The 26,940-nt window shown below is 40.6% G+C and overlaps 1 protein-coding gene across 1 annotated transcript in view; it reads right to left on the bottom strand.

Moving 5' to 3' along the window:
• The window catches only part of GYS2 (glycogen synthase 2), a 40,858-nt gene that overhangs the window by 12,280 nt on the left and 1,638 nt on the right, over positions 1-26,940 (bottom strand). The window contains exons 2-8 of the mRNA XM_050324322.1: positions 20,553-20,734; positions 17,850-18,041; positions 16,892-17,077; positions 8,750-8,894; positions 4,004-4,121; positions 3,472-3,592; positions 1,185-1,291 (exon numbers count right to left, since the gene is read on the bottom strand). Coding sequence (XP_050180279.1) covers positions 1,185-1,291; positions 3,472-3,592; positions 4,004-4,121; positions 8,750-8,894; positions 16,892-17,077; positions 17,850-18,041; positions 20,553-20,734 — 1,051 coding nt within the window. The remainder of the gene's footprint in view (positions 1-1,184; positions 1,292-3,471; positions 3,593-4,003; positions 4,122-8,749; positions 8,895-16,891; positions 17,078-17,849; positions 18,042-20,552; positions 20,735-26,940) is intronic.

Genomic DNA, 26,940 nt, shown 5'->3' with positions numbered 1-26,940 from the left:
TCAGCTTGATTACAGATACCCAGAAATTAAGCCAGAGATCATCTGCTGGAGGCATTTAATGAGATAACAAGAAAATCAGTATCTTTCTCTTACACGGTGCCTTTCATCTACAGATCTCTAAACTAGACTTCTATCATTTTATAAATACAGAATTGGCATCACTTTAAAGACTTTAAACACGCTGAGACACAGGCAGAAAAGGAGGTCTTGTGGATTTTAGTCCCTCAGTTTTAAGACCAGCTTCCTTATTTCTGCAGCAGAGTTTCACTGCTGCAGCCCCTGATAAGGTGCCCGTTTCCATTCCCCTGCTCAGAGAATTAATCTGTAAATCTGTTGAGTGCAATGGCATTTTTCACCTTTGTTTTCTTAAACAAAATTCCTCCCTGATAACCCACCACTGGTTTTTCTTTATGAATCCCAAACTTCAGTTTTTGCCACATCACTTGGTTCAGAAGTACCACAAAATATGTGCCTTTCCCTACGTAGAATCACACAGCAGTTAAAGTGAGGTGAAGAACTCTGCTCTTGCTTTGTTTTTTTTTTTGTGTGTTTTTTTTTGTTTTGTTTTGTTTTGCTGTGGGAAGTTGTAAAATTAAAGCTTTTAAACTGAGAAGGCCTGTGACGATTTTCCCTTTATAGTTTTAAGCCTCACTGCTTATTGTAGGCTGCACACAAAATTACAGACAATTATTATCAACTGTTATTCTGCTGCCTCAGCCAGCACAATTTCCGTATTTCTACGTAGAAGAGGATGTGTCATTAATTTCTTTTTCCTGCAGAGAAGCTTCCTGTGATAAATTAGCAGTGAGTCTTTATTTTGTGGGAGCTCTATGGCACATCCAAAGGGAATACCAGAAACAGTCAGAAGACATCCAGAGCAGTGGATTTTCTAGAACATTTGACTTTGTGGCTGCAAAGCAAATACTACTTGCTAATGTGTTACAAAGAATGGCAAGGGAAGTTTACTACAAAAAAAACCCAAACACACACAAAAAAATAAATCAAAAAGGAGAAATATTTACCCTCATTTATCATTCTCATCTCTTTCATCCCTGAAATATGTTCTAGTTACCCACAACCCTCAATTTTAGCAGAGCCAAAAGAAAGGGCATCGTTCCTCAGCTGAAACTTTTGCATGTGTCCCGAATTCACTGCACTGAGCCCTTGGAGAGAGCGGGAATTACCAGAGCTGCTTCCTGACTGCTTGTCCTTTCAGGGTTTCCACGTTGAAATTGTTTGTCTTTGCTGGCATGATGAAGAACACAACAACTGTAACGTCAGTCTTATGGACCTACGCGACAAAGAAAGGAGAGGAATAAATCAAAAGAAAAATAAAATCTCCCCACAAAGTGTTTTCAGCCAACTTTAAGAACTAGTCACAGGAAAATCCAGTGCACTTGGGCTGCCCAGGAAGGCTCTGACCTCTTAACTCTCCCTTTTTGTCTTGCCAGAGATACAGCTGAGGATAATACAGGTAAAATATATGTCACACAGTGTCAGTATGGTTGGTACAGACCTTCCTGACCTCTCATGGTTTAGAGGCCACGGCTGAGGATGTGGAAATATAAACTTTAAAATAAACAAGCAAACACCAAACCCAAAAATCCTACACACATTTTCTCACCTGACACAAACTATTTTGGCTTAAAGGAGGGAGCAAAGGATTCCTTGCATGAATGAGGTTTTATTCCTGTCAGCAACTGTTTAAAGAAAAGCTAAGGGTGAGCCCTGTTCAGTGCAGTAAAAATTAAATTATTTTGGGTTGCCTCTGTTTTAAATTTTAGACACACAAACCTGCTATTAGCAGGCCTGCTCTCAGACTGAGGGACAGGGAAATGCAGAGTGGAAAATAACCTACAGGAGTCATCTGTCATGTTAAGGTTCTTCCCTTCCCTCTCCTCAAGGCAGGTTCAGAGCCCACCATGCCATGATCTCAGTGTGTATTAACACCCTGTGCCAACATTAATATCTTACCTCCAAAATGTTAGTGAGGTACTCAAGCAGCAAAGGAAAAAGACTCTATAAAATAAAATAATTGCACCCAATTCTATGTGCTTTTTAGGGCACACCACTACAATGTGTTTCAGAAGCAGCAACATTTCCAGATTCAGAAGCAGTACAGGTATTCTGCCATTCCCAATGGAATTACCCCTTGAAACAACTACAGAGCAATAATTACACTTGAAAATGATAAAACACTTGACAGAACTGCAGAGCTGTTCTTTGAACACCTAATCAGATGCTGGCATCCAAAATGGAGCAGTAATGCAGTAAAGTCAGGCTCAGCTCGTGGGAGAAGCAACAGCACAGAGTTTAATGATTCTGTGATATAAATAATTAGCTACAATAAGAGATTGCTGCAGCGGTTGCTCAAGCAACTCTTTCTCTCTTATCACATGAGACTTTCCACATTACCAGTTTTCAGAGTTGTTTAAATGCCATTAACAGGTCCTTGATGTTGCCCTGAAATGCCAAACAACTGACTTGTGTTGTGGAAGAAACACTTGAGTTAAGTGAGGTTGTGTGAGTGAATGGAGGAAGGATTTGCAGAAAGGCTCTACTGGTGTCCTAACAGAAGGTGGTGGTAGAACAAGTGTTCTTAGGGCTTTGAAAATCAGTATTTTTTTCAGCCCTGCTGGCAACAAAGGATCGTTCTTTTTATCCAGATTTTCCATATCATTTAAATGGTAAGAGCACAAAAGAGAGAGTCTGGCAACAGCAGCCAATTGATCCTTGCTACATGACCAAAAACTGAATATTACTACTTTTTCAATCAATGTATCAATCTTTAGGAAGACATGGAGACATTTTCAACAACCTCACTGTGGGTGGTAAGTGCTCTGATCTTTGGTCAGAACAAGGCCTAGCTCCTACCTTCCCTAAATTAAAAGTATATGAATTTTAAAAATTATTTTAAAATATTTTTGTTAAATAAAACATATTAGAAACATTACACTCATTTTATACCTGAGGGAACAGGAGCATGGAGAACTGAGTTCCACTTCCCCAGGCTTGCTCACCAGCCCGCTGCCACAGTGGGAATTTTCACTGCAAGATTCCCATCCAGTGTGGCAACAGCAGATTTAAAAGATCATTATCAGGTCCCAGTGAATTAAGCAATTTGCTTAAAAAGATATTTTTAAAAGGCATCATTAAAGGATTACTTTTATTTCCCTTCTAGTGCGTAAACCTTCAGGGCAAACACTTGAATAGCATTTTAATTATTTCTCTCTGAAAACGAGGGAGGTGGCCACGGATTAACCCCTAGAACTATGTAACCAATTATTTTTAAGCCGTCTGAGATCATTACATCCCCTGAGGGTTCAGAGAAAGAGCTCTGTGGAAACTGTGAGCATCCCATAATTCCTTTCCCACAAACCAGAGCTTATAGGAATTCTTGCAGGTGACTTCCACGGTGTGATAATTTGAGTACAAGCTCTATGTTGTCAACAGCTGCACAAGGTTTCTTACCCTCAGCAAAAAGTTTAATCTTGATAAGGCTTCTAGAAACATGTCAGCTCCCTTGTTGGAAAACTCATATCTCCCAGCAATGAAGAAAAATAAGGTCTTCTCGAGATTGAAGTCCAGGTGGCTGAAAGCAAGAAAAACAAACAGACAAGAACAAAGTATTTCTCTAGATGTAATCGAGCAAAGCACACAACAGCTTTCTATTCTGGAGGAATTTAATTATCCCGAGAACATAAAAGAAAGTGAGGCTTTTCTGCTGTTCTTTAAATCGACTGCCTTAATCTGGCAAGCTGCATCTTGGGTAAATAATGAACAAATCAGCACATCTGCTCTCTGATATCACAGTCTGTTAAGCAGAGTTAGCACTGGTGTCTAAAATCCCTTTAGCTTCTGACTGAGAAATCCCAGACAGATATTCGAAGAAGCTGGTAGCATTTCAGCCCCTCCATGAAGCACTCATTAGTCTTCCTGCTTTGGTGCTTGCTTTAAATAGTGTCGGACAACCGTTGCTAATTTTTGAAAAGTAAAAGCATACCCATAGAAATGACCTCGAATGAACTCTTGGATCCTAGCCTTGTACATGGAATGCAAATTCTGAAACTCATGCATTGCTGAAAATTTCTTAATGTTCAAGCCATTTGGGGTGACAACATCTGGAAAAGCAGAGAAAAGGCAGAGGTAGACATCTTGAGAGTCAGAGCAATCTTTCAGGAAAGAACCACCGTGCCTCCCGGCTGTCAGCACGCGAACAGGTTATGGGTTAGGTTATTTCTGGAGAGGGGACAGCACCGCCTGACACAACAGTCTCCACCAGCTCATTCCACAAAGCTCCTGCACGTGGCCATGTTGGCATTGAAGTGGCTTTCCCCTTTGCTCAGCACTAGACAGACCCTGCCCTTTCGTCCCGTCAAGACTCGGGTTGTGTCTCCGTTTGGCTGTGTTTGTTGTGCAATGTGCCCCTTCCCTCTTTATTTGTGCTATCACTGGTCCCTGCTCTATCACTAGGGATTGAAAGTTCTTGAAAGCAAAAAAACTGCACAGGACTATGCCCTTGGTTGCTGCATGGCACAAGAGATATCCATCCTATCAAGACTTCTGAGGGTTTATCAGAAAAAGAGAATATAGTAAACCATTTAAAAAAGACATCCCTTGAGTAATCTGTTGGATTTCTCCTAAAAATAGCCACAGAATAATACGCTTTACACATTTATAGCTGTTCTCCTCCAAGATTCTAAAGGATTTTTCAATTAAAATTTGTCCATTTCCAGAATTTTTAAGGTAGAGTTATAGGATATACACAGAGGACAGACATAGCTTGTTTCAAACAACACTGAAATTCTGTCCCTCTTCACCTTCCTGGTAGATCACAGCAATTTAAAGGCTTGCCCTAAGTCTAGCTGAAATAAATGGAAAGAATGCCACTTTCTTTTCTTTGAGTTGGTTTATGAAAGCCATGTATGGAAATGAAAGGGGAGGCCAGTTCCTCATTTCAAAGGAACTCAACTGCCTTACACAAACCTGCACTTCTCTATGACACCAGAGACCCTTCAAATACAAAGAATCTTCAAAGCAACAAGAAGCACTGATTATTAGAGGGCACAGTGGTGCCAACTCCAACCTTGTTCTCCTGAAGGGGTCATCGGGTGTCTGCTCCTCACAACCATTAACTGGAGTAATTTTAAAGGTTCCAAAGGACCTTCAGTGAGATATTATCATTCCCCACAACACATGGTTCATGTAAACCAAACAGCACCTCCTTTGACCCCAGTGCTCATGGTTAACTCCTCCCATACATCAGGGTTGCTGATGGGAGCACAGTCTCTCCCTTGCCACCGATACAAGTCCTGAACGTCCCTTTTGCTGTGATTTTTCAGTCCCAGATGCCTGACATTCAGGGCTTCCCATCCTTTCCCCCATTAATAGAAGTTTGCATGTCTAGCATTAAACATCTGGCCTGACATAAAACAGTCTCCTACTTGTGGAGAGACTTTTGGAGACTTCCTTTAAACACCTATGGCTCTTCTGATTCATCCCCTATCAAGATGATCTTAAAATAAGTACAATCAGTTCTCCATATGCTATCCAACATATTTGCCTGACATTTTTCATGCAAATGCCACAGCCATTTTCAATTACTGCCTTGAAATTCAAAGTCTACTTCAGCAATATAAGTGTGTCCCTGACAGGTGAGTGATCTCTGATTAAACCTTATCTTGTAAAGGGTTCTGAAACACTCAAGGTTAAACAGTAGTAGATAAAAATTCAGCCTTTATTAGCAACCACGAAATACCCAAAATTTTGATGGGTCTGTCTTGGAATACCACATTTGAAACTAAAGACCAGGAAATCTTTACTTGCTAGGTATTTAGGATTTGGTTCTCGATGACAAAAAAAGGACAGTCTTGGTGGGCCTGACAAGGAAAGTTGTGCTTTTACTTTCTCCTGCCCAGTACTTAAAAGTTCTCTGAACAAAGACCTCTGTGGCCTCACAGGAGCAAGGAGGTAGCAGAGCAGACACATCCTCCCTTGCCTTTAGCGACCACCTCCTCCTTCCTCTGCCCTGCTCTTTGTCCAGCATGGAAGAACAGGCTCCTGCAGGACACAGTTTTGAGAACACAACCATTTCAAACTCTTCCCAAAAAACTAAGAATGCCTGACTGGGTATTTCTGGCCAGTTTCCATCCACTCACATTTATTTTTATTTATCAGGGAGTTTTGATCCCTCTCAGCCACCAACAGCAGCCTGTGAATAACCTACTGCCAAATTCTCTCATTTAACTGCAGCCTCATTTACCCTTTCATCAGGATTGGGGCTCAACCCATATCTTAGTCAAGCTTTTGAGATGCAGAACAAAATTTGGTGGCCCAAAGCACCCAGTTCACTATTCCTGCTCAACAAACAGGAACATTTTGAACCTGTGTGGGGCAATGTGCCCTCACCCTGGGGAAGAAGCGATAAAAAAGAGCTTTGTCCCTATGCTGAGTGTTTTCTTGTTGTTTAATGAATTAATGACATTTTTGTTCAAAAAATCGTCCCAAGGAGGTCAAATCAGAATGTTTTGACTTCTGTATTTGTAGGAAAGAAACTGGCACTAATTTAAGTAATATTGGCACAGTAGGAGGTTTTCTGCTGAGAAGTCACTAACATTCAGGGTTGACTCATACTTTTTCAGAGTCTTCTTCCGTGATTTTGATCAAATATATGAAAATAGGAAGCCTAGATCTAGATCTCAACTGATACCTAAGTCTCTTGGAATTTTGATTCAAAGCCTTCTGTACTGCCAGTATGTTTCATACCTGAATGAAAACATTAGAAATCCTGTAGTATCAGTTTTTAAATCACGGAAATGTAACTTAGGATCACTGACAGAATCTTGCTTGATACTTCAGAGAAAACAGGCTCAACATCAGATAGTCAAACTTTCAACAAATAAAATTTGTTTGATAAAATATTGATCAAATCATAAAAAGCAGTCATTCTGCCCGGTTTAGGCTGGCAAATTGGTCTTTGTCCTGGTGCAAACTTTCCCCATGCAATCAGGTTAGCTAAATTTTAAAGGCACTTTTCCAAGTGATAAGATTTACAATTTAAATTATAATCCAAGTTTAACATTAAAGGGAAGTAGCAGAGACAGCTCTACTTGGTGCATTTCTCAGTTATTTTTAGCTAACAATTTGGTTACAGAGTTTATCTCTCAATAAATGCAAATAGAAGTTAATTGTGCCAATTCTTCATCCCCCTTTTAAAAGTTTATTTTTGAGGTGGGTTGAGAAACATACCCATACTTTCAGCATTCAAGTTCCTTTGCAGAATTCAAGCTCAATGACCTACTGAAGGACGAATGCTGAACTTTCCAAATGGCCACTGCGGATTTCACAACTTCAGAGAGAATAAATAGTATGAGAATAGATTCCTACCCAGTCTTATCTGTGGTCTAGGATTCAAAGAAACTAATAAAGTACTTATTCCCACCAGAACATCCTTTCCACTTATAGTTGTCTCCCAGGATTTGGGGTGGCAATTCCTATTGAATTTCTATCTAGCTCTGTCAACATGAAGCATGATATTTGTCAGTAATTTTTTAACCCAAACATTAAATATATTTACTTGGTTTCTTCACAGTTGCAAGAATAATCACAAAAAGCTCAGGCCTGTGAATCTCTGTGCATGGAATTCTCTTCAGCTTCAACTGAGTTTTACCTGTGAGCAGTCTGCAGATTCTCTCTCCCAAATTAAACTGGATTCAGACTCATTTCACTCTCCTAAAACCCCAAAACATAAACTATGATTTCCAAGGGCAGCTGTTGTGAGGAGAAGCCTCATCTCAATATAAAACAGCTTCAAAAGTCGGATTTTCAGAGGTCGAGTACTCTGCACTTTGTAAAAATCAAGACCTTTCAGAGAAACTCCAGTTTAGATGTCTGAATGCTTAAGGGACTTGTTAAAAACTGTCATGTTTAAAATGAAATTTAAAATAATCTAAGTTCATCATCCTACTGACAGTTAACCAGGAATGAGGCAAAGGATTCAATGAACATCTCTTTTGTTTTGATTCAGGAACCACAATGTGGCTTGAATGGTTGAAATTAAAGATAACAATCCCAAACTATAATTACCACTGCAAATCACCTAAAAAATCTACAAAGAAAAAAAACAAAAACCAAGAAAATAAAGTCTTCTGAGTGTTGCTTAGCTTAAAATAACCAAGATGTGAACACACCTGCTTAAACAGCCTCCAAAATTGTTGTGCAGTTTTCCCCTCATGACGCTTACCTGCACATGGACTGACTTAAAGAGAGCTTTAATGACATATCACACTGGGACTCATTACCTTCCTCAAACTCCATGCATGAAACACAAAAAAGTTTTGAAATTTCATATTTTATGAGGCCAATACAAAGGGGGAAATCAGGCAAACTGCTGGGCACATAACTCGACTATTTTAGAAAATATTATATGTACAAAGCTTTTCATGGTTTGGCCCTAAGAGCATGGAAACCCTGACCCAGACAAAGCTCCTGAACCTGGATGTTCTTGCAAAGAGTTAAATCAATGCTCTCCTAAAATGATCCTGAAAGCAGTTATTAAATGATGCTGAACTTGATTTCTTCTGGACTACACCACACGCTGCTAGAATGTGTTTGGAGCGGTATCATTCACACTCGAATTTTGAAAACTGGTTATTCTCTGCCTCTATTATGTTCCTTCAGTCTAAGGAAATGTAGATAGTAGGAGGAAATACAGCAAAAAAACCCGAAAACAAAACAATTTGGGTCTTACCAGGAGTTCTTTTAAGCATATGTTCTGCTTCTGTGGCTGTGATCTGTGAGACTGTGGTGAACACATGGGCGCAGTGCACAGATGCCCGTTCCATACAGTACCGGTGGTAAATCTGCCTCTCTCCAGCTTCCTTGTCAATGTCAAACTGGTAAATGACAAAACAAACAGAGAAAGACACCTGTGTGTGATGTGCCCCTCAGACTCATGGCCTCAAAGAAGGTTCCTCGTGCCAAGCTCGGTTTCCCCAGGGAATGAGGATCGTGGGATAATTCTGCTGTTTTGCCGTTCTCGTTTTTGGAACTATTTTATCAACTTCAAAGGGTTCTGAAGGAGCAAGAGAGGTCTCAGGTCCTGCGTGTTCCTGAAAAAATGGCAGCTCCACAATGGAAGGACAACTAGATTAATGATGCCACGAAAGGTAAGGATCTGTGGTCTTCGGCCTGCTGGTTGAGAATGTATCACACTGCATCTCGCCAGGGCTCGCTGGAAAACTTGGGAGAGCAGGGAAGTTGCTGGTTACTGAAGGTATGGGGGAGAGAAGAAAAAGGGGAATGAGGATGTGGACAGAACCTGGGGACTGGGTGGGATGGTGGGAATCACGGAGAGAGAAATGTAGTTGTGGTGGAGAGGCAGGATATGAAGACTCGGACACAACTCCTGAGCGGACAAAGAACGTAGAAAATGAGATATTTTCTGATACTCAGAGATGTTCTTTCTCCAGCTTCATCCCTGTTATTTTGCTGCTTCTTGTGTTTCAATTTGAACTCCATTAATTTCTAATTTCTAAGTTAATTTCTAAGTTTTCTCACTAGATGAGACTATCCCAAATACCAAAGCATTTCTGAATCACCTTTCAACCAGGCAGCTACTGCTTTTTTTTTTTTTACTGAGCTTACATCACCCTGATGCAAAGAAAAAGCACACCACCTTCCGAGCTTAAAGGTTCAAATGTTCACTCAGACGTCCGCTGCAAAACCGCTGCAATGAGTCTAAAAAAAGGTGTCAATGATTTCAATTAAATTACAATCTTCTTAGTCCCAAATGATGTTTCACTTATGGGAAGAGAAGTCTTGACCTCCTAAGGTTGACAGAACAGGCACCAAAGGGACTGTGTGAGTTCCATGGAGAGTGACAGTGACTCTCAGTGAGCTCTGCCCTTATCACTGCCTAAAGCTGCACGGTCTGACTTTGATTGCATTTGACTGTGGGACTTCATGGCCTGTCAGAGATTTAACCCTTATTACAGGCAGGGCAGACAGCACTTTCTATAGTTAGGGCTGTGTGACCTCTGCTTCCAGCACTTTAGAACTCAGCCAGAATAAAGCTATTCAGCCCCCGACCTTTCCTGCCAAGTGGGTGCTTAATGTTGGTACAGAACATATTTTAAGAAACTTGATCAAATGTGAACCATTTCAGGGGACTAGAATTAAGCAAACAGCTTTTAATTTTTACTGAGGCAGGTATAGATACAGATGTAGCTATGAATGTCTTTGCTAAGAAAGTGCTTTTATCCACTGAGCACTAATTCTGCAGCGGTGCTACACTACTTATGAGGAAGTGGCTTCCACTCTATTACTTGAAAATGCCACCCTAATGAGACCAAAAGAAAAGGAGTCTTGATAAATCTCAGCTAGAGACTTCTAGAGAAATTTATTTTGGCATTGATGGTCTTCTAGATCAAGAGTTTCTAAGTTTGCCAAAGAGATTTTTGGAAAAGGCAGGAAATGCACTTTACAATGTGCTACCATTTCTCAGTTGTATCATCACATCTCGTATTTTCAACATTCCCCATGGGAATCTTAAATGATCTTTTCTCTAGGACACACATCTCATGTGTCACAGAAGTTGAATGGTAGAAGGAGCACTGAGCAGGAGGGCAGAGAAAGAAAAAAATAAAGGTGAATTAATTTGACTTAGTAGAGTGCCACAAATCCCTAGCATTGTGCATCACTTACCCTAAACCAATTCACACACAGCTTTTAACTGAGTATTTGATTGTTCAAACATTCTGTGCAAAAGATAAAAAAAACCAAAACAAAACAAAATGGAACAGTTCTTTAACATGCTGGACAAACACACAAATGGGATGGGCACCACTACAGTCAAAACTATGTATGTCTTTTCAAATGCATCTGATTTTGCATTAAAAATAATTTTTAAATTGCTAGCAAACAAACAGTTGCTCAAACTTTCAAGGGTTCTTGTTGTATTTTCCCTTTCTCAGCAAGAATGGATTTCAATTACAAAATGTAATTAAAAACTAAATGTGGGGCATTTTCACTAACTGTGGAAAAACACTCCCTCCAACACTACTGGGAGAAAGGTTCATAAAAAAATTGTTAAGCACTATGGCTTATTTCTAGCTAGCTTTTACTTCTTTGATTGCATGAAAGCACTTTACACATTTAACACATTTCAGTGCTTATTTCTTCATTGCTATTCATTGTCTCATCTTTTGGAAATGGAAAATATTTTATTTTGCACATGCTTGCATGACTTTTGGCATTTTTCTGCAAAGGTTCACGATTCCAGGGCTGTTGGGAAGTAGAAACAGAGGTCAGGGAGTTCTCACATTTCATTTGCTCTCACTCTCCAGCAGCTTCCACCGCCAATCAGCAAAGCAAGCCCCTGACTTTTGACCTCACCTATAATGTGGAGCAAGAACTGTGCACTCCTGAGCAGGCTAGACAAGTGAAAATAGCCTCAGACAAGTTGAAGGGCAGGTTAAATGAAAATTAATTGATGAGACAGGGGACAAATTTAGTCCACACCGCCCTGTGCAAAGACAGCTGAGCTTGCTGTGCCAGCATCAGCTCCAGAATTAGAAGCAATGCGGGGCTGTGTGGAGCCAATCTGCCCACATGAACAGCAGTGCAGCCGCTTTGCTCTCCACCCCCAAACCCCTGTTCCTGCCCAGCAATGGGCTCTGCCCTCTGGGTGCTTGTCCACCTGTGAACTGTGTCCCATGTCCCTCGTGTCCAGCGGGAGCGAAGCAAAGCACCCGAGAAGTGCGTCACGCTGACTGCTGTTTGTTTGCTGTTATCAGCCAAGGGGAACACCAGCAACGCCACAGAGGGAAAGCTGCACCCAGGGGAAAACAGATCTAAGTCACATTAACTGTCTGCAGACCCATTTAGGGTGGAAAAGACCCCTAGTGTCATCGAGTCCAACTGTTTCATCCCTCAGTGATTGTTAATGGTTCCTTCAGTATCCACTTCCCTGTAAATATTTTGCTGCTTCTCCCAGCGAGGATCCCCTCCTGCCCTGACTGTTAGAAACCAAAGCAGATTATTAGAATTTACAAGATGGAATGAACTAAAGGGGGGAAATGACTCCTTTATAAGGCCACTCTAATTTCAAAGCAACACAGGAAGACGTCCCACAGGCTCAGTGCTTTTGGAGCAAAGCTTGCATTTGCTGCAGTGCAATCCTGAGGAAAAAATTTCAGCTCATTTCTGCCTTTTCTAGGGATCCATGTAATGAGCATAACATTTCATTCATGCCCTAAAATTTAACGTGTTAGGAGGCACAGTAGGTAATCACTGAACCTCCCAGCATGGCATTCTGCTTAAGACACCTAAGATGAGCTTTGAATGAAAAAAAAAAAAAGAATATCAAGTAGTGATGGGATACAGGTGTTCTGTTTCTTCTGGAAGCAGTGAACACTCACTGAAGTAGCAAATCCAAATCTGACATTCCTACTTCAAAATGATAAAGACAAAGTGCAAAATATTCCCAAAGCACAAGAAGAATGATTTGAGAGTGGAAAAGAAGGAAGGACTATACTGGCTATGTAAATACTTTTCTGAAAGACAGATAATTTGGCACAATCTGCATAGACTGTCTAGGTATTGATACTAGACTATGCTTTCCTAAAGAAAAAAAAGAAAAGTTATGATGAAAACCAATGGAAGTTAAACCAGTACAACTGCAAACTGGAATTAAAATATGTGATTTTCCTGAATAAAACATTGTGACACCTTTGCAGAAGTAACACAGATTACCCTCACCACTTAAGCACTACTACCTTGAGACTGGATAACACTTTTGTAAGTATTTTACATCTAAAAAAAAAAAAAAAAGTACATGTTTGATGCATGAATATTTAACTGAGGATTTTAGTCAGAGAATGAAATAATCTCTTCTGGCCTTTTAACTCAGCAGCACACTCGAGTTCAAAGTGATGCTGCAGTGGAATCAGGAGCAGTCAGAGGTGGGTCTGAAGTCCAAATTCCTCATCCACCAAAGGGAAGAACGGAAAGCCCTCTGCTTTCAGCACAATCTCACTGGCTGCCAGTGCCTGAATTATGTAAGAATGACTCTTTTAAAATGCAGCTTACGTCAAATTTACCTCCCATTGACTGTTATCTTGTGCAAATAGAACTTTCATTCTGGCACAGCTCTGCAGTGCCAAAAGAGAATGAAATCTACACTTCCTGGCTTAAATCAGATTTCCCTTAGCTGCTCTGCTGACAAAGAGGATCAGCTTTGTATCACAGGGAGCTCAGTGACAGCCTGGACAGAGCAGCACCAGTTGGAATGAGAGCCTGGGCTCTGATACTGGCAGCATAAAAGCTCTTGACTATTCATTTTCACTGGGATTTTTAGTACTGTTCCTTTCAGACTTCTTGGGACAGGGTTTTCCACCCCTTTGCAAACTAGACTCAGCTGCACTTGCATGAGCCCAATGAAAATGTTGCAAGTTCTACATAGAAGAGTCACACATGGCAGGGTAACAGCAGTAAAAAAGCAATGAAGAATAATACTGAGCTTTCCTTCTTCTCATTGCAGCACTTTTCCCATTATAACTCAAATGGGTTTTTTTCAGTAAGAAGCATCAGAGGCAGAAGTCTACAAACTTCTCCATTATGCCAGGCCAGTGGTCCCCAAAACCATTCAAATGGTCACCTCTCAGATGAAATTCCAGGTTAAATCATTTGCCTAAACAAGCTGCCTGGTCACCTATCAGCTTGCTCAGCCTGTGTCTCAGTCAATTTATGAAAGGTGTTGGCCTATTTAAAACCCTAAAGGGATGAAACGAGACCAAAAAAAAAACCCACAAAAAACTAAACTAACAACAACAAAACCCCATTTAAATAAGCTAGGCTCTTTAAACAACAGGAAAAGCAATAAAAGATTAACATTCTGGATCTTCAGCTGAGAGGTCAGTTCCTCCTGAGAAGAAAATGACTCAGAACTTTTTTCACAGAACTTCCTAACTTCTGGATTAGCTGTTTTGGTTCAGTTTATCTTGGCAACAAACATAACCCTACACTCACCAGTGTAAAAGCCACACTGCACATGGGGATAATGGGAGAAATGCTCTGCTGGTTGGACTCTTTAGACCTCCAAGACCTCTCCAAAACTTCTGTGGAGAATTAAACTCATAACACACTCTGTTTGTTAGTGAAATTATAAAGTGTTGCCTGTGGAAGAGTTCAAGCCAGTAGGCTTGGACATGCCAGAGTTACCTCTGGTGTTCACTCTGCTCCTGGGCACGTGCTAAGGGTTTAACACCCAGGTTTGCCCTGGAGCAGAGGCAGCTAAATTTCTCCCAGTCCCCAAGTTTTAATCCTTTAAGAATACAAGAATTGTATCATTTCATACAGCAGTCACAGAATGGTAGAGTCGCAGAATCCTTAATGTTGAGGAAGATCGTAACACTGAAACAGTAAAACCAGATATTTCACTTCAGGGTGAGAGGGGAGGATATCCCCTAAAAATACATTGTTTCCTCCAAAGATCAAATATTACAAAACCCTAAAGAATCTTCTTCACTGACAAGCTGTTTGTTTATATATATATATATATAATAGTTTACTGCTAGAAGACAGCAACAAGAATAATCTGACGATCTCTCTCTCTGTATCTAATTACAACCTCTCATTTCTCAACTGACTTCTGGGCCAAGCTGACCTTTTTACAGGCAAAGGAGCCCTCACTAAATAGTTAATTTTATCAGGAGCAGCTTTGTCACACCCTGAGCACGTTAAACAGTGGTGCAACACCTTGGCATGATTTCCTCCATTGGCACCTTTAAATGTCAATCCACAGAGGGCATAAAGCATTATTATTATTATTATATGCACAAGTTTCTTCCCTTGAATATTATTTACAGCAGTTTACAGTAATACTCTAAAGTGATACTTATGTTTCATTCCATATATTCTCAGAATAAAATCTGAGGAGATATTTCTGTATTTATGATGTAGCTGATGGTTACCAATGGAGTTTGTGAAGGGTGGACAGTACCTTCTTACATAAAGTTGTCCATCCCATGTGTGAACAGAAAAAAATATATTATTACTGTGGCTAGATTTAAATATATTCAAATCTTCAAGTCCACTCTGATGTGAGATCATTACTTTTTCTTCTGAGTACACAGAAAAGGGTGAGGCATCCAAAGTTACCGGGCAGGAGGAAAAAAAAAGTTGCTTTTGAGAAAAAAACAGACTACTTTCTGGACTTCTTGCAGCTCACCAAATTAACCAGAAGCAAGAGAAATAGTTATTTTTTTTTTTAAATTTCCTTTCAAAAGAAAAACAAGGCTCTGACATAGTATTTTAAGTAAATTTTAAGTAAAACATTCAACATTCTCTTTTTTTTAAACACTTGATTTCTCATTTTGAATGCCCCCATTTTTTTTTACTATTGTTTCCTTACTAACAAATTATGTGTAAGAATGCAAGGGTTAATAAGTGAAAAAAAAAAACACCTCCTCAAGAGTTCAACCTGACACCACATGTGTTTAGTTCTTTCAATCCAGCTCTTTCCAGTAAAAAAATAATTCAATATACCTTCAAAGCTAAATTTTGCATATGTACACCTAAAGAGAGTATGAGGGAGCAGGAATGTCTGGACTCCTCGACTGGGTTATTTGTGCAGCCTCATTAATGCACCTAAAAACATATCTAACTTAGGAGACTGGTTTTAGTAGGGGAGAGATGGAGAGAGATCGGACAGACAGAAGGGATGGGACAAGAGGGAATGGCTTCAAACTGACAGAGAGCAGGTTTAGATTGGATATTGGGAATAAATCCATCCCTGTGAGGGACTGGCACAGGTTGCCCAGAGGAGCTGTGGCTGCCCCATCCCTGGAAGTGTCCAAGGCCAGGATGGATGGGGTCTCTGAGCAACCTGGGCTAGTGGAAAGTGTCCCTGCCCATGGCAGGGGGTGAAATGAGATGATTTTTAAGGTCCCTTCCAACCCCAACCATTCTGGGATTCTGTGTTTCTGAACAAGGCCAGCACCTGAGGCCTTGTCTTTGGAAGACAACATTCCACACCGTGTCAAGCTTCGAACATCCAACCTAAAATTGCCAACTGATTAATTTTCTTCACTGCTTTCAGCCAAGAAAATACATGCACAATGACTACTAACTACTACTAACTTAACTGCTTCTACCCTCACTAAGTGCTGCAATGCAAAAATCTCTTTAATTCAGTTTTGTCTGGGACCATATTAGAAACCCCAGCTGGTGCAATGCACCTGTGCTGAAAGCGGTGCTAAAGACATTTGGGTCCTTGAAAGGTTGGTTTCTGTAATGCTTTGAGTGGAAAGAAAACAGTGAAACCCAAACACCATGAGACAGTTAACAAAAATTCCAAGAAACAGGTGTGGCTCCTTTGAACTCAGAAAATACTTCCTTACGTTTGCCAGGAAGTATTTGCCATTAAGCCTAACCTGAAATGGTTGAAACTGGAACAACTTACTAGGACTTGCAAGAGTTAAGAAATAGGCTGGGGAAAGAAATAAACCACCCTTTAATACAATTCCAGGGTATTTTGAGCAAGATGAGGGCTGCTGGTTATTTTTTTTGCTGCCTTTCATAACGAAAGAGTACTGTGAGGCTGCATCTGAAGGGTCAGGTGATGACTACAGCTAAAGAAGTTTTACCTTCCCTGGTTACTCATGGTGCTCTAGTCCACTGAGCTTTAAGATGACATGCCTGGACACCTCACAGTCTTACAAATACCATTTCTTGTGCTCTGGAACCAACAACTGATCACTCAGATGTGGGTCAATCACAAGGGATCACACCAGACAGAAAACACAATATATAGTGCAGCACAGTGAAGAGAAAAGGAGCCAGGAGCTGATTAGCTCAAAGAAAAGGAAGGCATGAGAAAAATGTCTCTCACCTGGTCAAGGTTGTTGTAGAAATCAATACTGGCTGCACACAGGTATCTCCCAAGCAGAGTGGCGTGGGTGGTGAAAATTGTGGCGACAGGAAGTTTCTGAGACCGAGCCAGTATCAAACCCACTCCTGCCTGCCACTCGTGGAAGTGGGCAATTATATAGGGCTTGTCATCAAACTGACAGGAAAGCTGTAAAGAGAAATAACATCCATGGAACAGGCATTATCCTGCCCATCATCCCAGACCCATGAAACCTCTGAGTTTTGGTGTTTTTTTAACATGATGCCTTTTGAGTGCTTGCTTTCTTTCTTGTGACAAAACAGTACAACTTTTGGAGCGGTCATGTGTCTTGATTTCCCTAATCCTGAGCCTCAGAACAATCTCCTTCCTCAAGTGTCAGGGAACTCTTATTTCCTTTTACTTGCTCTTCTGCTGTTGAAGCTCTTGTTTGGATAAGAAAATCGTGAGCATCTATGACAGACAGGTGATGCTGCAGGTGAGCTGAGCTTCCCCTCTGCAGAGTGACATCTGAAAGTCACAGTGCCACCCTTAATTCTGTCTGTCTGTCTATATTCCCTGTTCAAGGCAGTTTCTTGTTGCTGAGACTGTTCTTGACTGCCTTCGAGGACAGTTTGGGAGTGTGACAACTTGACTTCCACAGGAGAGGAAAAGGGAGTTTGAGATCCTACTTGTAAGAGCATCCTGTGACAAATGAGGGAGTTGAGAAGAAACAGTGGGAAGTGACATAAAGACACAGCAGAATTCACACAGGGCAGCCCCCTCGCCCTTCTCCTGGAAAAATATAGTTAAAAGACCATAATTACAAATTTGACCTACATCAGGTATCCAGTTCCTTAAAATTGTAGTTTTTAAACTGGAGAATAGGAACAACATCCCAAAACATTTTTTTGCTCTGCAGACAAGGCTGAGGTTTAAAAATCTCTAGGTTTAAAAACTGTACCTCTTTTAAAAACCAGGCTGTTAATGATCCAAAAATCACAGCATCGTTGGCTTCTTGGTCATGAAAGGGGATCCCTATGTTGCTGGCTTCCCAAAATTCACCTTTCCACTTGTCCAGATTCCAAGCTGCTGATCCTATGTCAAACAATAAGACATATGGGCTGCCCTCTATCAGCCATCTTCCAAAAGAGACCTACGGAAAAGAGGCGAGGTTACGTTAAAGACAGTAAATAAACAAAATGTAAAATATAAATAAATATAAAAAATAAAATATAAATGAAAAAGAAAATAAAGAAAATTGTTAAAGTGAATGTCAATGTAAGTGAGAACAACTGTTTTCATCCATCAAATCTAAAGTATTTTACACAGGGAATATGTAATCACAGTCCCACACACCCAGAACCTGCAGTTTTCCTTGCAAAGTGCACTGAATAATATTGGAACAAAGGAAACTACGATCTTTAGAAACATTTTATTTTTAAGACTTTCATTTTAGATTTTCATGGCAATATTAACCTTTTTTTCCACGGAGAGGAAAAAAAAAGCTTAGGAGGACTGCACGTGGTTGAATAATGAAGCTTTATGTTCCTACTGAAGAACATTTGGTTTTGTTCTTATTTCAAAATTATTATTTTCTTTCAGTCATATTTGCACCCAGTCTTTTGCCATTTATGCCAGATCACTGGGGATATCTGTATCTACCATGACATTTCCTCATTCTTCCCATCTGGTAGAGTAGAAGGATCAACAAAAGGTGTAATAGTACCTAGACCCACATCAGGCTAAAAACACAGCTTTCCTGCTTTATCTTTAAACATCTCTAAGAGTTTAGAACTTCACTGCCTTAACTGACCCAGCTGTGCCCAGACTGTACCAGTCTGCACAGTCAAATTACCTCACATTAATTCTGCCATCAGAATGGCTGGGACCTCAGAGGCTGAACCCAGCCCTGATGTTACAACTGGCTGAACAGAGGCCAGGTCTTGAAAAAAAGTGAGTTGAAAGCTCTTGGGCCTGTTTGCACAAAAAACACAGGGCGTAACAAAGAGAGGTTTGCTCCTTATGTATTTATTCCAGGCCATCCCGATTTGTTTACTCAGGAAAAATAGGTTAAAAAGCAGGGACAAACCAGACAAACCTATTCCCCCAAATGTGTAGTCAGGCTGTGGCAAGGGACACACCTGAGCTGAGAAGTTTGGCACCCTGGGTTTAAAAAGACCCATTGTGATGCATAAGCAAAACCCAGACATGAATGTTAATAGGATCAGTGCAGCTCCTGGAAACTACAGCGTCATTATTAGAGATCAAAGCTATAGCTGACGTCCCTGGGACAGATTTGCTGCTGCATATGAATATTCCAGCAGCACAGTGCACATGTGAGTCTGGCAGAGTTGGCTGATTAAATGGAATGTATTGCTGGAACAGCATGAAGTGTATATATAGCACTGCAATTAATCTGCCCCACGAGTCTTGAGCTGCTTTCCAAACAAAGGAGCGTTACACCACTTGCAGAGACACCTCTTTATAAGCAACAGAGGCAACATGGATAACTTGATCCATCACTTATGAAAATCTGATAGGAATAAGTTAGATTAGACCTTTTAGTTTGAGCCTGAACAGCGGAAGCATCAACATCAGTGTCCCCAGCAGACACTTTCCCAAAGCTGTGGCACATATTCATCCACCAACACACAGCTGCATTAACATGCAACAGGGCATTAAATCCTAATAACTGCAGGACTGCTCTTACAAAGAGAGAGAACACAGCTGGTGGCAGTCCAAGAACTTCATGAATTTTTACATTAAAGTGTAATGTGTGCCCCTCGGCCACAGACACTTGTAAAAACTCTTCCTTGCTGCTGTCCCAACATCTGCTCAGCACACAGTATAAGCAGAGAGGTTTTTCCTCCTGAAGGACCTAAAGGCTGGATCAGAGTGAAGGCAGGTTCTAGATCTCTGCTGAAGACTGTCAAGAAAGGAGGTCAAATTCAGCATATGTTATCTTTCACCCATTCTCAGGTCATCAGCTGTCCCCAGGGCTGCAGGTGCTTGCAGCTGCCCATCAGCACAGCAGATTCCATCCCTTTCATCGACACCAGAAGAAATTAATTCCTAGTATATTGTTGGAGAAACCAAACCACGAGGTGTGACCGAGATCACGCAGAAAACACTGATTAAAAATTGTGTTGAACCTTGTTAAAAACTAAGATGAATTCGCTGCTGGTGTTGGGGTTTAACCTCCCATCCTGGGGAATGGACAGTTCCCTAGGACTAGCTGCAATGAGCTGAGGAAGCTAAAAAAGTCCCTTCCAGGCTTTCAATGCAGTATAATGCTACAAAAGAAAAACCACAAGCTAGTGGAACCCTCTCCTCGCTCCAGCACTAGAACGTGGAATGTAAGGGCTCAGTCAAAGTAAGGTCATGTTATATCCACTGAAATCTCACCGTACCTTGAGACTAGATAAATAAGTCATTAATCCAATCAAGCAGTTAAAACCTGTAATTGGATAAACCGGTTCTTCCTCAAAAATAACCTTTAATGAATTGACTCTGCTGTTCTAACAGTGGGTTCTGAGCCTCTCCCGTGGTGACATTGACCAGGACTGCTGTGTCAAGTGGAACGGCGAGAGCATTAACCCGAACCGTAATCTCCTCAGAGTCAGCTTTGTTGCCCTGGGAAGCAGCAGCAGCACATCTGATTTACCTGACACCCCTGGCTTTTCATGGTGTCCATTGCCTTCTTAATTGCAGCGCTGGGAGGCTCACAGAATTCCACCTGAGTCTTCACGTTCTGCTCAAAGTAGGGGCCGATGAGGAAATAGTTCTCGCCCCATTCGTCCGCTGTGGTTTTGGCTTTGCTCTGGATCACGGTGTAAATGCCTCCCACTGCAAAGGAAGATCACAAAGAACAAAACATAGAAGGGGGAATGGGCCACAGATCTCTGTAAGAAGCTCCAACCCACCTCTAGTTAAACCACCTCACATATGTAGGTTTTGAGTGAAGCCCAGACTCTATTGAATAAATAGACGTTCGGTCTCTTAAATGGTATCAGAGCTTCACTGCTCAGTTGAGGGATTCAAATTCTGGGGCTCATGCTTCCACTCTCTCATTGATTCTGCTGCATCACAAGCACAGCCTTCTACTTTTATTTTATTGCTGCAGTTCTAATTTTCAAACATATTTTTCATTATGTGGTAAGAACTGAGCCGGCACTTCCAGCTTGTTTGACACAAATCACTGAGAGAAGCTGAGGGACTGATGGGTTTCATTGACTACTAACGATGAAAATGGATTCAAACCAATATCCACAAGGCAGAAGGTGTCTTGCTCCATCATCCTTCTAAAGAATTATTAAAGCTGGAATGAATGTAGCCTACACTGACAATAGAAATGTCTGCACTGTCCTGGGCAATACTCCAGGCAAGAAGACTGTGCCACACCTCTCAGCAGCGACATCCAAATTGCATGTGGAACCAGCACTGAAAGTTGCCAGTGATTCAGAGCTGGCACTCCAGGTTCACTTTTATCAAGGTACTGGGATATCCAGAGGTGCCAGTGCACCTCATCCAACTGCACTTGTCGAGAATCTTGAGAAGCTACCCTCTTCTCCTTAAAAATCTGCCACAACCAACCACTATTTACAATGCAGCAGGATGAAGTTTCTTGGGAGATTAGTTCCCAGATTAATTAAACTGTATCCCCTGACAACTACAGAAAGCTTTCTGCAAAGCCTGGTATCTTTCAGCCCTGAGGATCCCGACAAGAGAGATACATATTTAATTACGCTCCTAGAAAAGAAATTGTGCACCTAATTTCCTTTTTGCTACAAATATCCCATTTGTTTTGAGTGCTGGAAGGATCCCGAGCTCTAATATTTTCATGTCAGGATTTAAGGTACTTTACAGAAGAAAAACAAATGCAGTTTCAATCTACCAGCTTGCTAATTAGAATTAGTACATTAAATTATTTCCCTTAGTAATTCAAGACCTATTAATACCCTTTGTAATTCAAGTCCTAAGAAGACAAGAATCTTGCAGATCTGTGTTACTAAATCATACTCACAATTTTTAGAGTTTCATGTCATATAGGCATGGGACTGCAGAAGGAAATTTATGCATAGCACTATTATTCTCCATTTCATTAGGACCAGAAAGCCTGAAAAACCCTAATTAATAGCCATCATATTCTTCCATAGCTGCTTTGCACAGGGATTTAGAGAAATCTTAGGTAAGTAACACTATATTTTCCCTCTGCTCACAAGCTGAGAGATTCTACTCAAATACCCTGGATTCAGACAAACATAAAATTTTAATTATATGAGGCAAGTCGGAAAATTCAACCTAGAAAATGATAGTTACGATGGTATGCCTGTTCTTACAGAGTGGTAAATGCATCATGTGAGCATAAGGGGCTTCAATCCAACACGGGTAAACAGGAGGCTTGGCAGAAATCTTAGTCATGGTTTGAATTGGCAGGAGGACAGAGCTCACAATGAGGAGAGAAGTGAGTGCAAAGCAGCCTGGGAATCCAGGGGGAAAAAAAATAAAAGAGAAAATATGACTTGCAAGGATGAAAGATAAAACCATGATAAAGCTGTATATGGTTAGATTGGGGCAAAGGCCTTTTCCCCCATCACCAGAGTGCAAATCAGCCTCTTTTCACGCTGCAAGGGGGTGATCACCGAGCTGAGGAGATGAAATTTCCACATATATTGATTTTAAGAGCAATAAGGAAGCTGCAGCTCGTGGGCTGAGTACAGCCTGGACCTTTGTTCTGCACAGCCAGCAGCTGAGTGTTCCTTTGCACAAGGTTTTGTGTGTCCTAAAGCACCTGAGATGCAGGGAAGGCCTCTTATGAGGGAAAGGCTGCAGATTCTTCTGTGCTCTGCCATTGTAATCTGTTGCACAGCAAGGTTAAAAAAAAAAAAAATAAATTTCAGGGCATTGATTTGCCTGAAATGCAAGGAAAAGTACTTAGGATAAAATGCTAATTTTTTTTTACAATTTTTTGTAAATATATATATGTATAATATGTATATATAACTGTAAATTATAAAACCAGTGCATTTTAGGGACTGTAAAAATTCTTCAGAAAATAGCTAAATATTTAGATAGATAGATAGATAGATAGATAGATAGATAGATAGATAGATAGATAGATAGCCCTGTTACCTGGTCCCAAAACTGGTTTTTGTCTTCCCAGTTACTGTGCAAATATGACTCACAGAGCATCTCTGTGCATGAGCTTTTTAATTGACAGGGGAGGGAAACTGTGCAAGTGAAACTATGGACGTGGGAAGTGTTGGGTGTAACTTAAAAAAAGACATCTTGAGAAGAACAGAGCAATGTCTAGAATAATGCACTGACTTTCGAAATCACACTTTTCCATAGCAAATTCAAGGAGCACACTATATATCATTAAGAGACAGCTTATACATGCTCAGTTACTCTGAATTCCCTGGAAATATCTGTGCCAGGAAGGAATATCCTACTGAGTAACAGGGTTGATGATATATTCACTTGGGGCCTTGGAGAATTCTCAAATTACTTCCAACAATTTGGTTAACCTCCCTATTCCTCCCCAATAAGATGTTTTAAGGCCATATTATAACCAGAAAACCTTCCCAAACAAGAGGGGTGTACCAAAATGCAACTTGCAAGTTTCTGCATCCTGCCTCTGAAGTTTTGTACTTCGAAACTGGGTTTAAAACAAACAATAAAAGAAAAAAAAATGAGAAATAGAGGCAGAATCAGGAGAAATCAGATCCAGAGAGCTGGTTTGGAACATCACAAATATAGAGAATTAGCAGTAAAACGGGGATACAGAGATAGTTTAATTTTCTGGTCTTCACTAAAATGCTTTATTCAAACCTCTAAAGTTTTAGTCCTTTTAAAACGCCCTTGAAAGAAAAATATTTCTAGTATTTCTTTTTAAAATATGTTCTTAACTTTTCCACCAGAATAAATCAAATCAAGTTAAAAACTAAATCAATAAGTATTTTCCCACTTATTTATTTATTTATTTTTAATTTAAGGGAAAAAATGAACTGGCGTGGAAAGGGGAATGAAAATGTTTGGGAAAGAAGGATTTTTTTAATTCTGGAGAAGTTTGACCTTTTCCACACGCTCTTTTCCTACACAACAGAGGACCAGGGTAATTCCAGGGCTCTTCAGCCTCTTTGCCATGGCCTGACTGGGTCACTCTGAAGGCACCAAAGCTTTCCTGAGAACCACATCTGCCATGGGATCCATGAGAGCAGTTTGACCCCAGGTTCAGGATTCAGACTGACTTCACTGCCACAGTCCCTGATTACATCAAATACCCTTCTGCCCTTCTCCTCACAATGTGTCTCTGGTCTACGCAGCTGTGATAAAAATTGGGACTGAACTCCTTTTTTTTTTTCTACTACCTGATTGAAATTTTATTGACTGATTGATTGCCTGTCAAGATATTCTGGGGACCATTTATAGGATAAGGTTGTAAGAGGTGTCAGGTGGAAAAAAACCCCAGAATCTTCAGATGGCAGATGTTTTTTCATGTATTTTTTTGGGCTATGTTTGGGACCAGCACTCATCAGAAGATAAGAAGTTCTCTACGTTCCGTGAAATTCTAGCATTCCAAGCATATTTTGAAAGAATGCTGAAACACTGAAATTTACAGCAGATGCCCACAATTGAGAAGCTATTTCTGTGTGCACCATCCCCAGTGTATAAGATTTCATCAGAAATTGGTTTGACATTGACACACCACCCCACTCTAGAGAGGCACAGAGCTCTGATGCCGTGCTCATGCCAAGTTTATGCCAGCACATCCCCACTCCCCAAAGGGTGTTACTTCAGCTGTGTCAGAAATTACAGCATTCACCTTCTCCCAGGGAAGTTTCATCCTGGAAAGACATTTAACCCAGAGGATATAAAATCCTGGTCCCACTGACTCCGTGTAATTTCCAAGAGTCTAGATTTTCACCAGAGAAACTGCACAGAGATCTCTGAACCAAGTTTTGTTTTTAGCACAGTCTTCACTCCAGTGGGGATGGAAAAAAATATTTAAGATTCATCTCCCAGTGACTCTTGAGCTGATCTGTTCACAGCTGAATGATGATACAAGCTGGCTGTTTGCCCAGCATTTTTAAGCATTCTTCTATTTTCTGTCTAAAAGCTGCTAGTGGTGCAGCAGGGGATACTAATCTAAATATCACTGGAATTACTTTAAAGACATCTTCACAGAGAACAGACCAGATCTTGAACATTCTCAGCCCTTCTCATTAACGTGACAGAAAACCCACTGCTGACAAACCCAAGCCAGACACAAGATCTACATTGTCTGTAGGCACTTCATTTTGTGCTCCTTGTCCTTAAAGTTTTTATTGATCATGTTATGGGGGAAGGAAAACCAGTCCTTTTTTCACAGAGGTGTGACCAGACCTGGCTTTACTGGGGCATGATGGTCAGGAGAGAAGATGAAATGAAAAATGCTGAGCTTCCCCATGATTACCACCTGCGTTTCTCCCCTTCTGCTACAGAAACACAGTAGATCCACTTCCCAGTATGGGTCTTGCCCATCAGTGAAAAGCCAAATAAAGTGAGGAAAACCTTGCAAAACAAACCACACTTTTCTTATTTCCTTAGCAGAGGACTTTCAATGCAAGAGGATTCCAATGGTGTGCTTGGTTTAGGTGGCAAGGTCCTTTTCACGTGACTTGGGGGAAATCAGAGGGAGAGTTGTACTGGCAAATGAGCCTTTTTTATTCCTCATTCCCTTCTTCAGCTACCTTATCTCTGCTTGCTCCAGACAGAGAAGAGGAGAGAGAGGAGGAACTGAGAGGGCAGAGCTTTCCAACACTTATGTCAGAGGTTGTAACTTAGCACAGGCTGCAGCCAGGACAGAAAATATAGAAAGGGAACATGGAGTAGCAGAAAGCTCTGCCTTATGTGTGTGTTAAGTGATCTAGACTTTAAAAATTATTAAAAAAAAAAAAAATAAAGAGGGACAACTTCACTGTTCCAGCTGCTGATAAAGAAGTGATGAGACTCTGGAACTAATGGGTACTCGTAGATCTCTACTACTGCTACTCTGACACACCTCTACATTGCCAGAAAGGAAGAACAAGACCTTCATGTTAAATGCTTGAAATTAGCTTGCCAGGCAATAAATCCAGCTAATTCTTATCTTGCCCTCTGTATTAAGAACATATACCACAAGTCTATATATGCACAACAAACTCTAAAACATGCAGGAGTTTTAAATCTATGTGGGGTCACCCTACTTTGTCAAATAAACAATTCCTCCTTCTGCTTAAGGAGGTGGGAAATACACAGTATAAGCTATTATTTCCTAAGCCTATATATATGTTCTGTGATGACTCTCCCTGTACTTTGCTGGCTGCTCTCTCACAGAGCCCTAAATTTTCCAAGAACTGTTTATAAAAGTTAAGTCACCAGGGAACAGTATCTTATCACATGACTTAGACATTCAATTGCCTGGCATTTATACAAAAAAACCTCTCAGTATCAAGAATTTACCAGAAAAACAGTTTGAAACTCTCTTGATAAAGAGTTTTTGCACAGATGTTTCCAGTCAGGGTTGGTTAAAGGAAACTCTGCACAGAGATCCAATTCTAACAAAGAAATTGCTTTCCATGACTGGTTCTGTCAGCCCCGTTCAAATATATGGGATTGGTAAGTGGTGCAATCAAAGGCACCTTATTTTTTAACTGACTGAATAAATATTCACTCATAAATATTCACTCATAAATATTCATTCTCCCATAAATCGAGAGAACAGTAAATTTTAGCTGTGTCAGTAGTTTTGGTTTCAGCAAGAGCTCTGTGGATGATTCAGTGATTCGCTGCATTTTTGTACATACACAGCAAGAACAGATAAATCTAATTGTTTTACTTTTTCTTAAACATGCTGTGTGATAGCTACAGCCACTGGGGTCCAGATGACTCATTTTATATATATATATATATACACACATACTATGGAGTTCAGAGATGGTAGTGAGAAGCCCTGAATTTCCTGGATTTCTGCTGCCATCTGCTTGCCAGAGTCTTACTCATCATGCACACTGCAAAAGGGCATGCTGCAC

The sequence above is a fragment of the Myiozetetes cayanensis genome, unplaced genomic scaffold (genome assembly GCF_022539395.1).
Source record: "Myiozetetes cayanensis isolate MyiCay16 unplaced genomic scaffold, myiCay2020 scf3, whole genome shotgun sequence".
Taxonomy (NCBI): Eukaryota; Metazoa; Chordata; class Aves; order Passeriformes; family Tyrannidae; genus Myiozetetes; species Myiozetetes cayanensis.
Note: the sequence above shows the minus strand (reverse complement) of the source record. Positions and strands in the feature narration are given on the sequence as shown.